This window comes from Perna viridis, chromosome 12 (genome assembly GCF_037379345.1).
Source record: "Perna viridis isolate PV_CMFRI_1.1 ecotype Kerala chromosome 12, ASM3737934v1, whole genome shotgun sequence".
Classification (NCBI taxonomy): Eukaryota; Metazoa; Mollusca; class Bivalvia; order Mytilida; family Mytilidae; genus Perna; species Perna viridis.
The window spans coordinates 3,359,105-3,380,397 of NC_142456.1; the positions used below are offsets into that span (position 1 = coordinate 3,359,105).

Genomic DNA, 21,293 nt, shown 5'->3' on the forward strand with positions numbered 1-21,293 from the left:
GGAAAACAAATTTTGACACTTGTGTGAAGTATTTTTCCTCACTTAGCATAAAATCCCAAAACCCCCCTCCACCCCTTTGAAATAAAAGGTCTTTGCCTGATAGCTCAATCAATCACAATTTACATTCATTCATATCACTCAAAATACCATGCACATAGCTGAAAAGCTCAATGTTCCAATCACTATTCTAAACTCATTTATAAAATGATTAAAGAACCTTAGTGAGGACACTCACATACCCAACACACCCACATTTTGGACCCTCAAATAAAAAATGTTTGAAATAAGAGGTTCCAAGGAGCCTGAATTGCTCACCTACTTAATTTTTTGCCTTTGAGGAGCAAAAACTCCAACAAGGAGTCGTCTGATAACTTTAACCTCTTTCAAAACTTTCAACTTCTATACTCACTGTCAAAGAGGGTCTGCAGTCCTACCACAACACTTGTTATTCTCGTAGTGGAATTAATTCAATGTGGATCCCAAAAAATTCGAAAGATCTTTTGGAGACAATTAGTTCAAGACTATTATCTGAATATAATAGCATTAAAACCTATGATTTTTCAACACTGTATACTTCTATTCCCCATACTCAGTTAAAATCCCGACATTATACATCGTTGTTTTTCCAAAAAAGATGGTACACCTAGATACAAATATATAGTTCTTGGTAGAGATTCCTCATACTTTGTAAGAAATAATTCCAAATCATCTTCCAAATATACAGAGGAAGATGTTTACAAAATGTTGGAATTTTTAATCAACAACATATTTGTCCAGTGTGGTGGACGTGTTTTTCAACAAACGGTCGGCATTCCAATGGGAACAAATTGTGCTCCTTTACTTGCTGACCTATTCCTTCACTCTTATGAGGCTGACTTTATAGCTGACCTGATCAGAAAGAAAGAATATTGTTTGGCTAGATCCTTCAATCTCAGTTTCCGCTATATAGATGATGTATTATCTTTAAACAATCCTAATTTCGGGGATTTGATACATCACATCTACCCCTAAGAACTTGAGATCAAGGATACTACAGACACTGTGAAGTCAGCCTCATATCTTGACCTACACTTAGAAATCAATGGTAAAGGAAAACTATTGACCAAACTATACGACAAACGTGATGACTTTTCATTCAGAATTGTCAACTTTCCTTTCATCTGTGGCAACATCCCTTCAACACCTGCATATGGAGTGTTCATATCACAACTCCTACGTTATGCCAGAGCTTGCCGAAACTACGCAGACTTTTTGTATCGCGCTAGAACTCTGGAACAGGGTTATGTTGCTACAAGATTGAAATCATCACTGCATTAGTTTTAATGGTTATCATCATGAACTCGTGGATGGTTATGGTGTATCCATCTGCACCATCAAAACTAATTTATTCAACGGGTCATAGTTTTCCTTTCCTCATTTGTCTACCCCGGACTTGACTTTTTATGAGCAACTCAGTGGGTGTTTCTAGAAAAGCAGATGACGCTTACCCTACCGGTGCACCTGGTCCATGCTCCCAGTTTTTAGTGGAGTCCGAGTTGCTCATTTGCTTTTGTTACTTTGTATGTGTGATTTTAGTTAACATATGTTCTTTGTTGTGTATGTCTGTTTTCCATGTCTGGTCTTTGTCCCTGGATTACATTCTTTTGATTACCGCTATAACCTTGTATCCCTTGATTACTCTTTAACCCAATTTAGACTTAATGATTTAAGGATTATTTCATTAATTGAACGTTTTTCTATCTAATATAGTTTTCCAAATATTTGACAGAAAACTGCCAAACAATCTTATTTTTCACCTTTCAAGGACAATTACTCTGTCAAGGAGAAGTCTGACTACTTTGACCCAATTCATATCTTAATTTCTAGGTCTTATAAGGATCACTCCATAATGGCCTATGTTATATGGTGATTTTTTGTTACCTCAGTCTAATTTTTGTTAATTTCATATATTTTTCCCACTATTTCCGAGTTATATTTACTAAATTTACATCAAGATACTTCATTGAAATGAGTTACTTCACTCTAGCATGAATAGTATGTTTGACACATGTCATGTAATCACTTACAATATGGCCGGTGCTGCTGACAAAGCGCAACATACTTTTACCCTAATAGAGCACCTCATGTCACATCCGTTTTTTTTGTGGGAGTCCATATTTCTAGTGCTTTAGTTTTTTGTGTAATGTCTTGTTTCCCTTATCTTCAGTTTCTGTTTTTATTGTGATATAGATCTTCTTTGTTTCATGTGTTCACCTTAAGGCTATGTTTTGTCCCACCTCTAACACTTCCATATTTTTTTCCTGTTATTCATTGATTAAAAGTTTTTTCTATTTATTGTAGTTTTCCAAATATAATGCCTTAAACCTGCAAAAAAAACTTTCTTTCGCCTTTCAAAGCCAATGTCATCTAATAAGTTTGACCCAATGTAGACCTTTACAGGCCTTTTCATATCGATTGTTATGCTGAAACTGCAATAATTTGGATATTTGGAAAAGATGATACATGATTTTTCCAACTGGTATTTATCCAGAAGGTCAAGTTTTGCACAAGTGACAACAAGAACTGGAATTTTATTTTTTACTTACCATAAGTGTGCTAATAATAAAATTGAAAGTCATGTTTTCAAATCTTCTTTTCTTATGGCTGGTTCCTTTCTTTTATTTGCTTCAGGGGAAGAGATCTCTGCATAAGTCATTCTGCAAATAAATAATACTTCATAATATTTTCAGATAGTGCTTATATAAAACATGATTCTTAGAGTTATGCTAAAATCCATACATAATATTATATATATTGGATAACAATTTAAAATGAAAAAGGTTTAAAAATAAAGTCAATCTGAAACATCATTTAATAAAAAAAAAAAAACTGTGATTGCAAGCCCAAACGTAATACTCAAATAACACTAAATCTGTCTTTGTTTAGTATATTCGTCGTAAAAAATGTGGTGAATGTGAAAGTGAACTCGTTGTGTGAGGTTTTATGTAGTTGTTGTTCTTAATGTTGTGCATGTTGCGCGATTATGAACCCTTATGTAATATGACTATGAAGACGTGTTAAAGATTTCGTGTTAAATATTATAATTAAATGAAGCTAGACTTACAGTAGGATTGATGCAAACCCCTTCGTCAAAAAACATGGAAAACCCCATTCTATTTTTGGTTTATTCAAATACGGTCTCACTAATTAACGACAAGAAGCGATGAGAAGTGTCAAGAAGCGACACGAAGCGTCAAGAAGTCTAGAAATAGCGACAAGAGGCAGTAAAAAAGCTCCAAGAAGTTTTTTTTTTTATTTTAGTTAAAGTGAAATAAAAATGAATTTAAATTCCGATAAAGTGTCAAGAAATGAGTTCAAGATTCTCAAAATACAACTTTGAACGCGTACGGAAGAGTTAAAAATAAAAGAAAATAAATATAAAAAAAACATTGAAGGATGACTTGAAAAAAAATCGGAAAAGGTTGTAAAAATAGAATTACATTTTATATAAATATTTTTTATGGATTGAAGGTTATAGACATAGTTATAAAAAAGATGAAAAGTGAGAAAAAAAATCCGAAACAAAATGCAAAAACTCTAGTTAAAACGATTCCCTTTTTTGCGTGTTTTTTTTTTTTTATATATATAACCTTGTATGGTGTAGTTAAATACACGTGTATACCAGGCCAATTAGATACTGTCCGGAATTTTCGCGTGGATGTATTTAGAGCAATAAATTTTAATTATAACTTAATTGTTGGATGTCAAGCGACAAGACAAGACTAGATGTTTTATTATTCTCAGACACATACGTGTACAAGAGGGCATCAACGAAATACAAGCACGAACAATCAACAATAACAGGGGTAAATAAATTACATTCACGATAAAGTCAATCAAGCGTTTCGTTATACAATACTAAGTCGCATGACTTTCATTCTTAAGTATAACCACGCGGTTATGAATGTATTTCTCAACTCTACCATCATAGGGTATTTGCAGACATAAAATAATGGAATTCATCTCCCAATATTTTACAATTTTCACAAAGTCTTTCTTGTTTTGGGATACTTAACCACCTTCCTGTTTCAAGAGGAAATTTTAAATTTGAACAACGGAACTTACACATCAAACATCTATTTGCTTTGTTAAGCCTAAGTAAGTAAGGCTCAAGACAATGTTTTTATAAAGAAAAAACTCCACGAGAGGAGTTACACAGATTGCATAAATTGGTCAACTTGTTTCTGTCTCAACATCGATTTTAGTACTTTTTTTTCAATGACAACCACTTGAAATTTACTTGATCACTCTGCTGAAGTTTCAACATAAGTCAAGATAGTTTGTTTTCGTGTTTTACGATGCTGATCCAAAAAGTACACATTCTTAGCTTGATACTAATTTCAATCGGAAAACGTCCAAGTTCTCCATACACCATATAGCTCGGTGTATTGTTCCTCATGCCAAGATTTTTTTTTTGGCAAAACTGTAAGTGCAGTTTTTCTATCCCCTCTTGGTTTTCAAATCCCCTGATTTCACAAAAGTAATTAAGTATTGATGCTATTAAAACATCGAAAAGTATCAATTGTACATCAATAGGAATCGCAGTATTTTGCAGCTTATGGTTGAATGCATACATTGCTTTGTTCGCTTGATCAATTATTTCTTTCTACCAGCACAAAAGCTACCATTAAAGTAAAATAACAATCCTAAATAAGAATGACAATCTACAGTTTCCAATTCTACTCCGTACAACTTTATGGGTGTTCTCATCTTGTGTTTCCTTTTACTGAAAACCATAATCTTGTCTTTTGAGTATTAACTCTTAATTTCCACATCAATGCAATACTCTTCAAATTTTGATAATGACAATTCATTCTCTGATTCAGCCATATTAATCATATCATCTGCGTACAATATCAGGAAAAAATTATGCATAGATGTAAATTTTCTAACAATTGTGTTGACGCAGTTTCAAGACTCTTTACATTGTTTTTTAACAAGTAGTTTTCAAAGTCGATTAAATACATAGAAAACAGGAAAGGAAACAAGTTCTCTCCCTGTCTTACACCAATTTCACAATACAAATATTGCAAATACTCAGTACCATGTCGTACACATGATTTAATATTTTGATACATACAGTAAATAACTTTGAAAATCTTTCCTTTATATTTGACTTTTGCAAATTTCTGCCACAAGCCAACTCTCCAAAAAAGTATCAAATGCACTTTTGAAATCAATAAAAGAACAGTACAATTTTTTTACCAGAGCTAAGATATAAAGTTATAGCCACAAATGCATGTAACTAAAGACAAAAATATTATCCACTGTAGAAAATCCTTTTCTAAAACAATCTATGGATCACCTTGTTCAAAGCAATAAAATTTAGTTATTAAGACAAACATATAAATTTCAAAATATTTATGGATAACATTTATAATAACAAAATACTGAAACAAATGAAAAAGGCCCTATGATTGTTAAGATCAGCTTTGACGTGAAAGATAAGAGATTAAAACATGTTAATTTAGTGGAGGTATCTTAATATTGATGAAAACAATGAAAGTGAAATGTTCTGGCACAATTTTCATGGATCAAAAGGCATTGATGACTTTTGTTTTGTTTTTGGTTTGTTTGTTTGTTTGTTTGTTTGTTTTGTTTTGTTTTGTTTTGTTTTGTTTTGTTTTGTTTTTGTTTTTGTTGTTTTTTGGTTTGTTTTTGTTAATATAAAATATAGCTTCGTAGAGTCCGTGCTCACCCAAGCTTAAAGGAGCCACACATCAATTTGAGTTTTACATGAATGCTTGATCGCGAATCTATTTATATGTTGTTTTTTTTGTGTAAATACGACTCTGTGCTTTTGCCTAAATAATTTTGTTTTTGTTCATGTTAATTGGATAAAAAATATGCAATCATACTTTTCGGCATGCCCGGGTGCCTTGCGCAGGATGCCGCCTAAATAATGGTCTTTTGGTTTATACCCACTAGTCCTACATTTGTGAAAATATACCGCCCAGTTGTCCTACAAAACCATTTTACCTAATTAGATGGTTGTGATAAGGTATTAGAAGGGATATAGTCTTTTTCATAAAAAGATATTAATTATTTTCATGTTTTAACATTAAATTCGGCATATTGTTTTCAGTAAAATGCAAGGAAGTACATCTATTATTTAAATTACTGTTATTTGATTTGATTTTTAATAAAAAAAAAAAAGAAAGAAAGAAAATGTAAGAAAATATTGTAAAAATAACATTTAATGAATTTGATTAAATAATAATACTTTTAAAAAAAATAAATGAAAATTTTAATATATTTTATTCTGCTTAACCTATGTAGAAACATTGGTATACAGATAAACATGCATTTTTTTACAATATTAATGTACAGTTGTTGAGGAACAAAGATTGAAGTACAAATAGCAAACAGATAAAAAAAGTAAGAAAAATAAATACACTAGTAACAAATTTGAAGTATAAATAACAAATCTAACAAAAAAGTAAAAAGGTAAATACAAAGATAAGTAGCACATAAAAAGATGTGGATTTGTGTGTGGTGGATACATTATGTAAAATCAAGGTGATGAGTAAATGGCTAAATGAGAGAATCCATTTGACAGTTCTAATAAATTGACACAACTTACGCAGTTCAGACTTCTTTGTTGTATTCATTTATTTAGTTTAATGAACTTTAAAACGTTGAAATTCACTTTAAACTTTTATTCATATATACTTTTCTTTCCACCTCGAAGGACTTGCATTTTAACAAATAGTGATATTCATCACCTATAACGTCATTCCCACAAAAGGGCATATTCTGTTATCTCTTTTTGTTTCTTAAACACTCACTTTCAACAGGAAGTTTATGACATATGAGTCGAAATTTACAAAGCGTTGCAATATCTTTATCATTAAGTATATCAAAATAATTTTCAATACCATGATTTTATTTTGAAGTCGGTACTTCAATATTTAAGCACCATTTTCAGTATTTGATTACCATCTTTGGATGAAGTGGTCATGAAGAGTTTTTTTAATGATAATAATATTAATTATAGATTTAAATTAGAAATCGCCATTTACTTGAATATTTTAGCATTTGCGTATGATATATGATAAGTTGTTGTTTTTATTAATTAGCTTGTGCTTGGTATACGTACCATCTTGTTTTATACTTAGATTCTTTATTGGTTGTAAACTTTTACACTTCCTCGCCATAAGTTGTGATTATAATATTAATATATTCATAACATATTAACATGAAAAACATTGGAATGGAGATTCCCTAATAAATATACAAAAATGAGCATATCTGAATTATAGAGGTATAACCAGAAACTTTAAATTACAGTCCATTGTATTTAATTAGAGTGGCAAGAAAATAAGCTTCTTGTCTCAATTTCAAAGCATAGTCAATAAACTTCCCTACTTTACCCTGGAGAACGTTTGATTCTGTACATAAAAGAAACTTAAGCTTGTGAATACTAGGCCATCTATTATATATTTCGGTAATATTTTACGTCTAATATTCCTTTATGTAGGACATACCAATAAAGAAAATGGTATTCCTTCTCTATTTGATTGTAGTTACATAATTTACAGAGTCTTTGTTCCCTTGGTGTGCCACTAAATCTTCCCTTTTCTATTTCGGCATATTACGCACACTTTGTATCCATCTGCGCCATGAAAACTGATTTATTCAACGTGTCGTAGTTTTCCTTTCCGCTTTCGTCTACCCCGGACTTGACTTTTTATGAGCAACTCGGCGGGTGTTTCTAGAAAAGCAGAGGACGCTTACCCTACCGGTGCACATGGTCCATGCTCCCAGTTTTTAGTGGAGTCCGAGTTGCTCATTTGCTTTTGTTACCTTGTATGTATGATTTTAGTTATTCTATGTTCTTTGTTGTGTGTGTCTGTTTTCCATGTCTGGTCTTTGTCCCTGGATTACATTATTTTGATTACCGCTACAACCTTGGTTCCCTTGATTACTCTTTAGTCACTGCGAACATTGCCTTCGATGTGACGCAACATGTTTCTAAGTTTCCACACATTTTCCGTTATATGATAGCTTTTGTTCCAACTAAATTTATGAATTAACAATTTCTATATCATTTCCACCAAAATCAAATATACAGTCTTGTAGTCTGTAAGCATTGAGAAATACTTCAGTTTTTTCTGTATTGACGATAAATATCTGCCTATAAGCCCTTCGCAAATCCCGCTTGAAAAAAAAGACAATTCCGTCCATGTTTTTAATTAAGTCTACAAAGACGTCAACATTAGGATATTTCAGATTTACTTCCTCACCTAAGTAAAAATTTTTATCAATGAAGCCGTTAACACCACCGCTTCCTCTTTCAATCAAATCTAAGATGACCTTCCCTCAGAAGAATCTTTCTCCGGAACACTATTTAAGGGTGATATAACGATATCGTGAGAAAAAGGATTAGAGTGAAAAGGACCAATCACTTCTTTACATTCGATTTCTTTTCTCAGATAATTGTCAATATCGCCTGGGAACTCAACCGCTACCTTGAGATTGTGAACAACAGGATAATTTTTTTTCTGAATTTTCATAACCAATCGGATAACCATATTTCATACCCTGCCAACATAAATTTGAAATAAAAATCGATATTTAAACGCGACAAAACAGGAATTCTGCAGTATTTGTAATTGTACTTTTTAGAAAGAATAATACATTCAAGATCTGCAACCAAAAATCAAAACAATTAAACCAGCCTTTGTCCAGCTCGTAAATTTCATGACAAACTTTACAATCTGAACCAACAGACTTGTCAGAACCCAACATAAGATTGTTACTCGTGACGGAAGAATCTGATGTAAGAGTAACTCGCTTTAGATATGCGGGGTAAAAAGTTTCGGCCTCCGGGTTCAAAGCAGAAGACGACTTCGGTGCTATTCATCCCGATTTAGGAAAATAAGGACAAGAACTGTCGCATTCGGGATGAAACAATTTGTTTTTTAATCTTTTTTAAAGTAGACTGCATAGATATGCTGCACTAATCTTTGCTGACCTTTAATAAAAGTGTTGTGGGCCCCTTTTTGCGTACAGCGACTCCTATTTAATAAAGTACAAAACCAGGCTTGATCACTCTCTGCTGGTTTAAAAAAAGGAACAGAAATCTTTGATTTAGGAAGCACATACTGTGTACGAATTGGGACTTCTATAGAAGACAGATCGTCATCCCAAGACTTCTGACCCAACTCAATTTTTCTCAACCATGCCGCGTAAAAAGACAGCAAACCTTTCCATGCATATATATTGCTGTAATATGTAATCTTTTTTTAGCAAATTTAAACGTCCATTTCGCTCCTTCTCAGAAATGCATTTACTGGTGATTATTTCTAATTCAATGGCAGTGAAAAGCTTCACGTCCAAGTCGTTGAACGACACAGACTGGTTCACAAATTCATATTGGAGGGCAGACTGGGGCCAGAGCAACTCGGTTTTGACTGTCAGAAGCCTTAGCTTTTATACCCGAATTTGGTCTCTTCTTCTTTTTCTTAGATCTTAACTCATCACTGTCAGAGCTAGCATCCGTACTAGCAGAAATTTCAAATCTACCTAACTTCTTTTTACTGCTTAATGCCCTTTTGTGAGAGTCGTCACTTGACAGTGACGAACTGAAATCAATAACCTGATCCAGAAGACCTAATTTAGACAATTTTGTATCTACCAAAGCATTCAAACACTCGAACTGTCTTCAATCATTCAAAGAAATATCTTTAGAATCTGTCATAAACGAATTAGCTGTTTTCTTTGACAACACATTTCTCATTCTCACCTTGCTCTTTCTGTAACTCTAACTGCTTCTTGCTGAGCTCTTCTCTAAGTTTCCGTTTTTCTTTTTCTAGCTTCTGCTTTTTAATTCATCCTCTGTAGTCTTCAAGGCTAACTTCAACTGTACCATCTCTACATCACTACCATCATCTTCATTAAAAGGTGGATCTAAGCTGTTAGCCTGATCTAGCCTTTCCTTAATGCTACATGGGGTTTTTATCTCCGATTTCTCCAAATTTACCTCTTCTTTTTTAGCCGACATCAAACTGGAAGCATCTGGAAAACCATATTCTGAAAGACTCAGATAGTTAATTCCAGGGATATTTCGCCGAGGTCTATCAGCAGCCATAATCAAACGATAGTCAAAGAGATTTCAAACGATTCTAACCGAAAAATCTTTTTCGTCCAACCACTCTAACAATTTCTAACATAATGACGAAAATATTGGAGTGAGTAGTATTCGACTATTCACTGAACTGTAGCGATAAAGCGACATTTCAGGTCTAAGGGGAATAACCAAGCAGACAAAAGTTGCGCTGAGTAATTACTTGTTTTTAAGATTATCTTCAGAGTTAAATTGTTTAAATTAGCCAGAAATATTGTTCGTGTGTACATCATAATCAAATACTTCTAAAAATCTACTCATATCTGATTCTACAAATACACCGTTTAGAGTTCATATCACCGGACAACAAAATTCCACCTCAATTTGTATATATCAATATATCAGTATATAATAATTCATGAAAATCAATATCTTAAATCTTATAGAAAACTGAAGGTTCAGGAAATATATATATATATGTCTGAAAAATATCCACGAATCCCGCGGAGGGAACGACAAAAAAAAACGACTCTATGATACAGGGAAGATATGTAAACGTATAGAAAGCTCTGAAAAATTCCCAACGATGGACTTTGTGCAGTCGGTGTTGCCATAGATGTCACAGCAGTACGAGTTTCAGGAAAAATCAGAATATCGCTATTGTTTATTTTATCACATAATTCACTTTCAAGTAAACTGTTTTCTAGACCATCAACGTTCCATATCAAAAATTTCAAACACTGCCTCTGTCACGGAAAATAAGTTCCACCATAATATTTATTCAAAGACAATTCATTATTGAACAAAAATTCCAATCGGAATCTTTTTTATGTAATATATTTTCCAAATGCATAATAAAAGTGCCGATGCATCAAAATTAGTATCATATAAAATAAATTTCAAACGGAATTTTTGTTACATTATAAATTTTCTTTGGAATAAATATAATGGCTTATCATTTTCATTCATGTCTACATAATAAAAGAAAACAATGTTTTAGGATTTTCATTTATTTTCTTTTTTTTTCTCAAGGATATGAAATATTGAAAAAAAAAATTAATTGAAAAAAAACATGTTTGTAGTGTATTTGGTCTTCAGAAATATCTATTTTGTACAAGAACATAATTCTACTTTTATTCAAAATGGTAAAAATAATACACAAATATAAATATCTTTATTTAAAAAAGTATAAATATTATGTAATATTTGTTCCGAATGGTAAAAGTATTACAAAGTATTTTTTTCTGAATGGTAATAATATTCTAGAATATTTGTTCTGAATGGTAATATTATTATAGAGTATTTCTTCTGAATGTTAAAAGTATTATAGAATATTTGTTCTCAATGGTAAAAGTATTATAGAATATTTGTTCTCAATGGTAAAAGTGTTATTACTTTTTTATTTTTTCTGATAGTCACAATTATTCACTTGTTTGCATGTAAAAAAAATGTAAAACAGTTTTTTTCATTGAAATGTAGCTTTAGATCAAGGCTTAATTTGTTACTAAACTTCAACTGAAGATCCATCATTTAAGAACATATTTTTTTTTATATTTATCAGCTTCCATCTTTGCTTTACATAAATATATTGTGCACAGGTATATACATCTAACTCATAATGAACACTATTAATTGTCAATATGAAACCATTGATTAAAACACCTTTCTGATTTAGATAATCAGCCATGTGTAAAAAAATAAATGCTTATCAGGAACAACTGTTATATCAATCAAACTATAACACAAGTTCCTTATATTACAGAAACAAAATATAATATTGAATAATTTCTGCAGACCATATATGATTATAACATTGTTTTTGGAATAAATATTATTTCGTAACAAATATACGTTGACAGCCTCCCCGATTTCTCCTATGAATTCCCAGTCGCTCCTTATACTTGTTCCTCATCAACCGCCACATCATCATCGGTAGACACGTACGGTTTGTCCCGTACTAAGACAACCTTTCTAAATCGGCGACTATTTCTCATAAAATTTAACCGCTACGTCAACCGCGTCTTCATCCTCCGTTTCGTCTATATAATGAAACAATAAATTGTTACGTAGGGCGTTGTATTGTAATTCACGTATATTCTTCTTAATTGAATCAATGTCCTTTGCAGTAATTTGCACGGTTTCAACTGATTCTTTCATTTGGTCGGTAATTGCTGAAATAGTATTGTCAACTGCAACGTCCCTAATTCTGATTTCTGTTATATTCTTTTTTATCGCCGATAAGCGCATATTTATAGTGTCTATATTAGATACAATTATTGAAATATCATCAACTTTCTTCATACGTTCAATCATTATTAACATTTGATGCTGAAAATAGGGAGGAATATAAGTGTTCTGCATTTGTTAAATTTGTTACATTTGTTGCATATTCCCTTTTGGTCGGGCCGTTTGGTCCGTAATACATAGTCGTGGTTCAAGGCGCAAACGGGGATCAGTATTAAATCTCAAATCCATCGCTTCAGGGGAATAACGGGAAATCGAATGTTGTATGGAGTGTTAGTATGGAGTGCTAAATGCAGTGAGTTGTGGTGAGTTTTGTTTTGGTTCAGGTGAAATTTATCAAGTTAACACTTTGAAATCTGACTAAGAAAACAGCAATACCAATCTTACCATATAAGTAGTGTGTTATTCTTTTAATAAATGATGGAAAATGTTCGAACATTCACACTTATGTATTCGCTTTTCTAGATTTTTCCGTGTCTATATCAACTACTTATATTCAGACTAAATAACCTTATTAAGACACCGTGTTGTGTGGTACGTTCGTGCACTGGGTTCTGTAACTATAACACTGTCTAAGTGAAAACTCCATTAGAAACACATAGTTTATTTGACCAAGTACAAAACCTTTGATATAAAACAATGGTGCATATCGCTTATAAATGCATAACGCACCACTATGGTTTGCGGTCAGGTTTTCCGAATTATAGCCTAACAACCCCAGCATGTAACACGCCAGGGGTACACAACCCAGTTGCTCTATTGGCAGAGCGCCCTAACCCTCGACTAGGATTCGGAACACTATTTAGTCGCCTTTTACGACAAGCTTAGCGCTGCTTCGGGCCTATTCTTTGGACACCCGGATCTTTTCGGGGCACTATTTCATTTGGCATAGTATATCTGAAGCTTGGCTCTGTTCAAACATACTGATAAGCTGACTGATTGAGAAAACATCAAAGGCATAATGGCTAATGCTCAGATCAACGTCGAATTCATAGCGAACAGTTAATGTGGACAAAGTCTTGTCTACAATAACTTCCGATTCCAGATAAAGTCACGTCGATATGAAACAGTATATTGGCACTGTGCCGCTAGAACCTGCCAAGCGACTATAAGAACTCTTAATACAATTTCCAATGATTTCAATCTTCAGCATAACCATGCATCTGATCCACAAAAACTACAAGTAAGCTTTCCTTACTCTTTCGTTATATTCCATCTTGTCAAAAGACAAAACTATCAAAATTTGATCTTTCTTTACTAAGTGTAGAATTTAGGTTGCACTATACAGATGGGACTGAGGTGCACTGTTTTGTAAAACTTTAAAATAAAGGATGAATCTTGGTGGAAATATTGGTTGTGGGTAGTAGAGCATTCGTTCACAAATAGATGCAATACTGGTGAATGTAAAGAGGTGTAAAATACATGCATTTAGCTATCCGGAAAGATTCAGGTCTTCGCCGGATTGGGTTCTCTTCTTTGAACCAGCTGGCTGCTTTTCAAAAATACAAAATTTCGCACGAACTGTAAAAATTAAATTCATGAACAAATGAGCAGAGAAAGGTACACTTTTTATTTGTTTTTTACAGTAATATATACTTTTTACAGGAAAAATTGTTGGATTTACTTGTTTAAGTGTCTCAATATAACTTTATTTCCACAAATTGTCGTAAAGTTATCTGCAGTGACCTTTCTATATAGTGGAACCTTAGCAAGAAATCCGTCAGGACCCGAGAGGTATCCGTCCACCTCTCCGCCTGGCATACATTGTAACAATGAAAAAGCTGGTGACTGATGATGTAAAAGAAGGAGAGTCATATAATTGATTTGACAATCGATGGAAATTATGCAGTAAAATATTCTGTGGACTCTAATGATTTAAATCAAAATGTATACTGTGATGTGATTTTAAAAATAATTATTCATAAAACCATTTCGTTTTTCTCTCTTGCCATAGAAATTAAGCCTCATATATAAGCAATAAAAATCACGCTACAAATGGTGGCAACGGTGCGATAAACGGTTCCAGTGTTGAAGTGGAGGGATTTGTTTGTTAAAAGAATTTATGTGAGGATTAAAATATTCAGATTGAAATTCTCATATGATTATCGGAATGTGTTGGAGTTGTAACTAAATAGAAAAAAATTCAGGAAGACGTAACGGATTTCAGAATGTATCTCATGGATTTCACAAATATTGACGGACTTAATCGCGGCAATCCAAATAGTTATGAAAACAGAAAAATCTGATTCTTTTCACCGTCTTATTACTGTAACAGATACAGTCTCCACATATTTCGAACGTTGACCGTCAGCTAAACGGAACTATTCCGTTTACCCCCACCCGGAGTAATCAGATCCGTGGATGAATAGGTATAGTTCAAGTGAATCTGTGAAGATGCAGTTCAGTTTTTAACGAGCATACCTAAGCCTACGAACTCTAGAGTATTTCAACGACCCCAAAATCTTTATAAAATACCAGTTCTGTGGACAGCTTTCCTTTGGTAGTGGATTATATCTGTTTTGGTGCTATGTGCATTTACTGGATTTATACCATATAGACATCCCCAACATGATTTTGAATGTTGGTTATGGGAAAATAGTGTTGTGATTCCAACAACTATGTAAATTCTATTTCTGGTAGCGGTGACATTTAAAATAGTGTACCCAGATCAAGCAATGGAAGACTGTGATGTCCATTCAGATGATGCATGTACTCAATTAGATGATAAGGATCGGCGGAACGATTACAAAGCGAGAAAGAAACTGAGATTCAATAAAGATGTAGTGGAAGGAAACGACAAAAGTCCAACAGTGATTAGGAGTTCATCCTATTCAAGCCAATCTAACATACATGTTAAGAGAACATTTAGTGGATTTAAGAAATATTGCGGGTTTGAATGATTGGAATAAGGAAAGGAAACAGCGCGTATTCACGACAACATTGAGAAGTCAAGCGGGCGATTAAGTTCATGGTTTAAAAGAAGAATACTTGCAGAAACTTGGTCGATGTTGAAAGAGAAAATTGAATTACGTTTCGGACATTCAAACATGAAAGAAATGTACTTAGTTGAAGCGTCGAAAGATGAAACCAGGGGAGTCACTCAGGGATTAAGAACAATCAATCGAAGATCTTTATCGCAGAGTATACCCAAACAGCCCGAATACGGTACAGGGCAATAGTATTAAAACATTCCGTGATGCGTGTAGTAAATCTTAGGAATAATAATGTAATAAGACGTACGAGACCAAAAACTTTCAAGAAGCAGTAACGCGTGCAATGGAAGAAGAATGTATAAGAATCAGTAAACAAAACCACAGGCCTTTACGCAGGAATGTATATTCCGTCAATAGTGTAGAAGGCTTGAAATCGAAAGAGAAATATAGTGAGAAGAAAAGGAAACGCCAACAATAAACCGTATTCCGCATACATTAAAGAGAAAGACACGACAAAGAACAACGAATGTAGTGTGTTATAAGTGTAGTGAAAGTGGACATTACAAAACCAACTGCTTACATAATCCGACTGATAAAAGATCCACCGTGTCTCCGCAAACGAATCCGTCAGGAGATACAGACAGGTCAACAACTTTTAATGAGAGCCGGTCGGAGCCGAACAGAATTTTCACGAAGCTTAGCACAGCAAGCAAAGATGAGGTTGAGTTTTCTAAAGGGAATTATGTGACTCCAAGGAAGACATGCATAAGTGGCAGTCATTGCACAGAGGATAAGAGTGTAGTTAACAGCAATGAGTTGCTTCATTCAATCGAAGATCTTAATAGGTGTAAAACCACTATTAAAAGTCCCATTACTTTCTGTGTTGAATTAAGCAATTTTCAAGGTCTCAATCTTTTTTAAAATTTCTTAAAATGAACTTTAACAGGTTTTATCATAGAGGGGGCCCTTTAAAGACTCTCTCATAAAATTTGCAGCATACCTTTAATGGCTTCTAAGAAAGAACGGTGAAGTGAAAGTAGACAGGTACTAAAAATACTACTTTCCTTTTTGAAATTTGACAAATCAATGGGCGTAAGATCTAGACTCTGACAAGTTATTCTCTACATTAGATTTCCAAATTGTTGTATTCAGTGTGTACCTGACATGATAAGCTTTCAGATGATACCCAGTTTGCATATGCTGGCTAAATCTAAAAAAAAAAATATACCATGCATCCTAAGAACTACTATGTTTTTACGGACTATTTTCTGGTATGTGCAGGCGACTGGTTCCCTTTAATAGTGGTATTATACCTTAATAGCACAATCTGCAATGTCGACGAGTCGCCAAATATATCTCATGATGCTAAACCCAAAGAAGAGAAAATGAATGAAATTTCTTCACACGCATATAAACTACAGAAAAGTGAAGAAGAAAGGACAAACATTACAAAGTAAACGTAAACGGGAATGCCTCAATAAAAGTAAGGGCTATGAAAGAAGGATCTATGATTATATTGAAAGTTGATACAGGGTCCAAGAGAACGTTCATTACCAACGAATACTACTACTCAATATTGCCGAAATCTAGACCTGTGCTGAGCAAAGTGGAAACGCAATACAAAACAGCAGATGGAAACTTATTGGAGATACAATAAACATTTATTTCGACGAATTTGGTTGTTTATTTGAAATCATCGTTGGAAATGTCAAAAACAATTTAGTAGGAGAAGACTTTCTTGCAAAATTTCAGTGTAATTGGAATTATATGTTAAAATCGTTGGAGGTTAAAGGCAATATGATTCCATTTCAATCAGGATCCAAGTGATATACGGTCAAGTCGAGTAATTTCTGTTGAAACGGTTACAGTGCTATATAAACGTGAAATCAATGTAAAGGCCAAGTTAACCAGAAAAGTGTGTAGTAAAATGAATGACAATTTATTCGGGGTGTGTGTCCTGACAACAAATTTATGAAGGAACATAGAATGGCTTTGTGACGAGTTCTTGTTGATGTGTCGGACTCTGAATTTTATGCTAGGATTTTAAATCCATGTGATTCGGATGTTATTCTTTACAAAGGAACTCATATCGGATCATTTGTACCTATATCACAATTGAAGGCCTTAACAGCGGATGATAACCCAGGAAATATGTATCAAGTTGAAAACCGTTTGACAAGAGATGATACATAATGTCCAAAGCATATGGTAAATATGTATGAAGAAGGATGTAAAGAGTTAGCAAAGGATGAAGCTAAAGATTTCAAATCACTTCTGTAAAAGTACAAGGATGTGTTTGCTGATCCTTCAGGAAGTCCAGGGAGGACTACACTTGGAACGCATTCTATCAGATTTACGGATGATATATCATTGAAAGATCCGCCTTGTCGGATTTCAATATAAAAAGGCACATTATTGATGATGAAGTAAAGAAACTAGAAAAAAGAAAGTGATTTAAAATTCAAACAGTCCGTATTCATCAAGTTTGGTTCTAGTTCAAAAGAAAGATGGAACTTGGCGTCTTGCCGTGGATTATAGGAAAATAAATGACAAAATTATGAAGGATGTGTACCCTTTGACTAAGAAAGAGGACAATATAGACACACTTTGTGGTGCGAAATGGTTGTCCGTACTCGACTAAAACATGGCATATCACCAGGTTCCAATGAATACAGCAGATAAGGAAAAGACTGCGTTTGCAACCCCGGTCTACGAGGAGGACTGTACCAGTACATAACAATGCCTTTTGGTTTGTGTGATTCTGGAGCTACGTGTCAATGGATAATTGAAGCTGCTTCAAGTGGACTACAGTGATATATATTAGTTTTATATTTAGATGACATAATTGTATTTATTGACAGCTATAAAATCATTTACTGAATTCAAACAAAGTATTTGAAAGATTAAAAAGTGCTGCTTTAAAGTTGAAAGCTTCGAAGTGTTATTTTTTTAAACATGATAAATTTTTATGGATATATTCTGTCATCTGACGAAGTGAATACGGATTTGAAAAAAAAAATAGGAGTAACTTTACAGATGCCGCCTCCGACGAATCTGACAGAATTGAGAATTTATTGGATTGATGTCTTACTATAGAAAATTCGAAAGTTTTTTTTCGACTTACTACAAAAAGGAACAAGAAATGAATGGACAACTGAGTGTGGACAAGCTTTTAATGTCATTAAAAGTAACTTGACGGAGGCCCCAATATTTACTTATCCGCAAGAAAAAGGCAGCGAATTTATTATGAATACGGACGCAAGTTCACATTTGATAGGTGGAGTTCTATCGCAAGTACAAGACGGACACAAAAGAGTGATCGCTTATGCAAGTCGAACACTTCATAAGACGGAAAGAAATTACTGCTTAACCAGAAGAGAATTACTGGCGGTAGTTTACTTCACAAAATATTTTAGACACTATTTATTCGGACGTCCACTTGTTCTAAGAACAGATCACGGATCATTACAGTGGATTTATAAATTCAAAAAATTCTCGACGGACAAGTAATGAGATATATGCAACAGTTGAATAGTTAGGAGTTTAGGATTGTTTATGGACCAGGACAAAAAGCTGATGCTTTATCAAGAGTAAACATAGAGGGGAATAAGAGTATAAACAATGTAAGTTGCCGTTATACTATACATTCGATGATTGTTGGGGTTTAACGCCCGAGCTGCAATATTTCAGCTATATTCAGGCGATGAACATGAAAGGGATGACAAAAGGAACATGAAATGATGATGAAATGAAAAAAGGGACGGGACACAAGGACAATAGGGTCGACAAATTCTGATTGCCACAAGTTAAAAGGGAGGAATGGGTAGGGTCGGGCGGAGCGCAAAGGTTCATACTCCTATCGAATACCACAGCATGGTTCTTTAACGTGCGGGGAACGTGGCATCTTTCCAAACACGGTGCACCACTATGGTTTGCGGTCAGGTTTTCCGTATTATAGCCTCACAACCCCAGCATGTAGCATGCCAGAGGTATCCCATTCCACCACCTGGGGCACACATCCCAGTTGGTCTGTGAGCAGAGCGCCTAGGCCCGGCTGGGTTTCTGGGCACTATTTAGTCGCCTTTTACGACAAGCTTAGCGCTGCTGGCCTAATCTTTTGATACCCGGACCCGGACCTGATCATACATTCGGTGAAAATGGTGCTATAATGTCTAAAGCAAAATTCACGGAAACAGTGATGACTATTGAAACAAGAACGAGTTAGACGAGTGCATTTCGATGGTAAGGGGCGGAAAAAATGGACCAAACTTCAGTAAAGAGAAGAGAAAACCAGTATGTGAGGTGTCAGGAAATTCAATGTATTAAATACAAAAAGATTGCCAAGAACTAGAACCAGTTATTAGATTCAAAGAGTTGTGTAATAAGAAACCTACAGCGAGACAAATTTCTATATTCAGTTCAGATACAGTTTTGGATTTCCAAAATGGGACTTTATAGATTAAAAATGGAGTCCGATATGTATTTTGGGAAGATAATGAAAAACAAGGTGGGGAATTTGTGCGCCAAAGAAGATAGAATAGTTTGTTATGTGGCATCTTCACGATTCTCCTGTTTCTGGACACCAAGGAATAAATCGAACATGGCTGAAAGAAAAGCAATGTCCTTCTTATTGTTGGAAAATGAGACAAAGTGTTATAGATTATGTTAGATCGTATGATATCTGTGAAAGGAAAAATATCAAGACATTCAAAACGCCTGGAAATGAAGTATTATGTAGCTGGCGAAAGACTGGCCTCGGACTTCGCCTGACCATTCCCAGTATCAGAACACGGAAATTCCTGCATTTTAGTTATTGGTGATTACTTCACTTAATTCACAGAGGAGTACGCTTTACCAAATATGGAAGCGGAAACTCTAGCTGATGTTGTATGGAGAATTTGGGTAAAACGGCATGGATGTCCAATGGAGTTACACAGTAATCAAGGCAGACAGTTCGAAAGTAAATTATTCCAGTCTTTATGTAAAGCGTTAGAAATTGACGAAAGACGAACAACACCAGGAAATCCAAGATCATATGGTTTTGTAAAGAAAACCTACAGAACGGTAAAAAAACATAGCTAAATACGTTAGAAGTGATCAGAGATATTGGGATAGATTTATTGATCTTTTAGTAAGAAATGCAACACCACACAAAAGTACAGGAATGTTGCTCTATAAGATGACTTCCGGAGAAGAGATGAGGATCCTGTGAGATATAGTTATACCGTGTTTTGAAAAAGATAGTGAGTTTATAAATTAACATGATTCTATAGTGAATTTCAGGGAAAAACTACATAAAATTCACGGAATTACTCTTGAAGCTTTAAGAGAAACTACAAAAAGACAGAAACGACATTATGATAAAAATACTAAACGGCTAGGCTACAATATAGTTGATATGGTAAAATAGTTCCAGCCAACTGTAAAAAAGAAATTAAAAAGAAATTATTAAGAGCATGGACATGACCATGAGTTGTAGTTGACAAATTTACATATGTTTTAAACTATATAAAACATACAAAGATTTCTCCTTTGGTTATAATCCATGCGTACATTATTAAACCGTTCTACCGCACAAGAACACTGAAAAACCTACATGGTACATAAGGCAAAATACGAAACTCGAAGCAGAGTATCCTAATGTCAGTGCATTTGATTGGTTGATTGATTGTTGGGGTTTAACGCCCGAGCAGCAATATTTCAGCTATATTCAGGCGATGGATGATAAAATGAACATAAAATGATAATGAAATGAAAAATGGGATGGGACACAAGGAAAATTTTGATTGCCACTGGAAATAGGAAGAGGTGGGTGGGGCGGAGCCCAAAGTTTCCTTCTCCAAAAGAATAACACAGAAAAGATGCGAGGAACGTGGCATCTTTTCCTACACATTGCACCACTATGTTTTGCGGTCAGGTTTCCGTATTATTGCCTGACGACCCCAGCATGTAACACGCCAGGAGTACCCCATTCCACCACTTGGGGCACACAACCCAGGTGTTCTGTT

At 34.2% G+C, this 21,293-nt stretch overlaps 1 protein-coding gene across 2 annotated transcripts in view; it reads right to left on the reverse strand.

Moving 5' to 3' along the window:
* The window catches only part of LOC148600788 (uncharacterized), a 42,236-nt gene extending 32,196 nt beyond the window's left edge, over positions 1 to 10,040 (reverse strand). The window contains exons 1-2 of one of the 2 annotated variants that reach the window (XM_088554514.1): positions 9,788 to 10,040; positions 2,586 to 2,696 (exon numbers count right to left, since the gene is read on the reverse strand). In XM_088554514.1, the coding sequence (XP_088410640.1) occupies positions 2,586 to 2,618 (33 nt within the window). In that variant the 5' untranslated portion in view covers positions 2,619 to 2,696; positions 9,788 to 10,040. Of the gene's footprint in view, positions 1 to 2,585; positions 2,697 to 3,103; positions 3,161 to 9,787 lie in introns of those variants that run through there. The other variant, XM_088554512.1, reaches the window with a different exon arrangement.
* Positions 10,041 to 21,293: the final 11,253 nt, after the last annotated feature.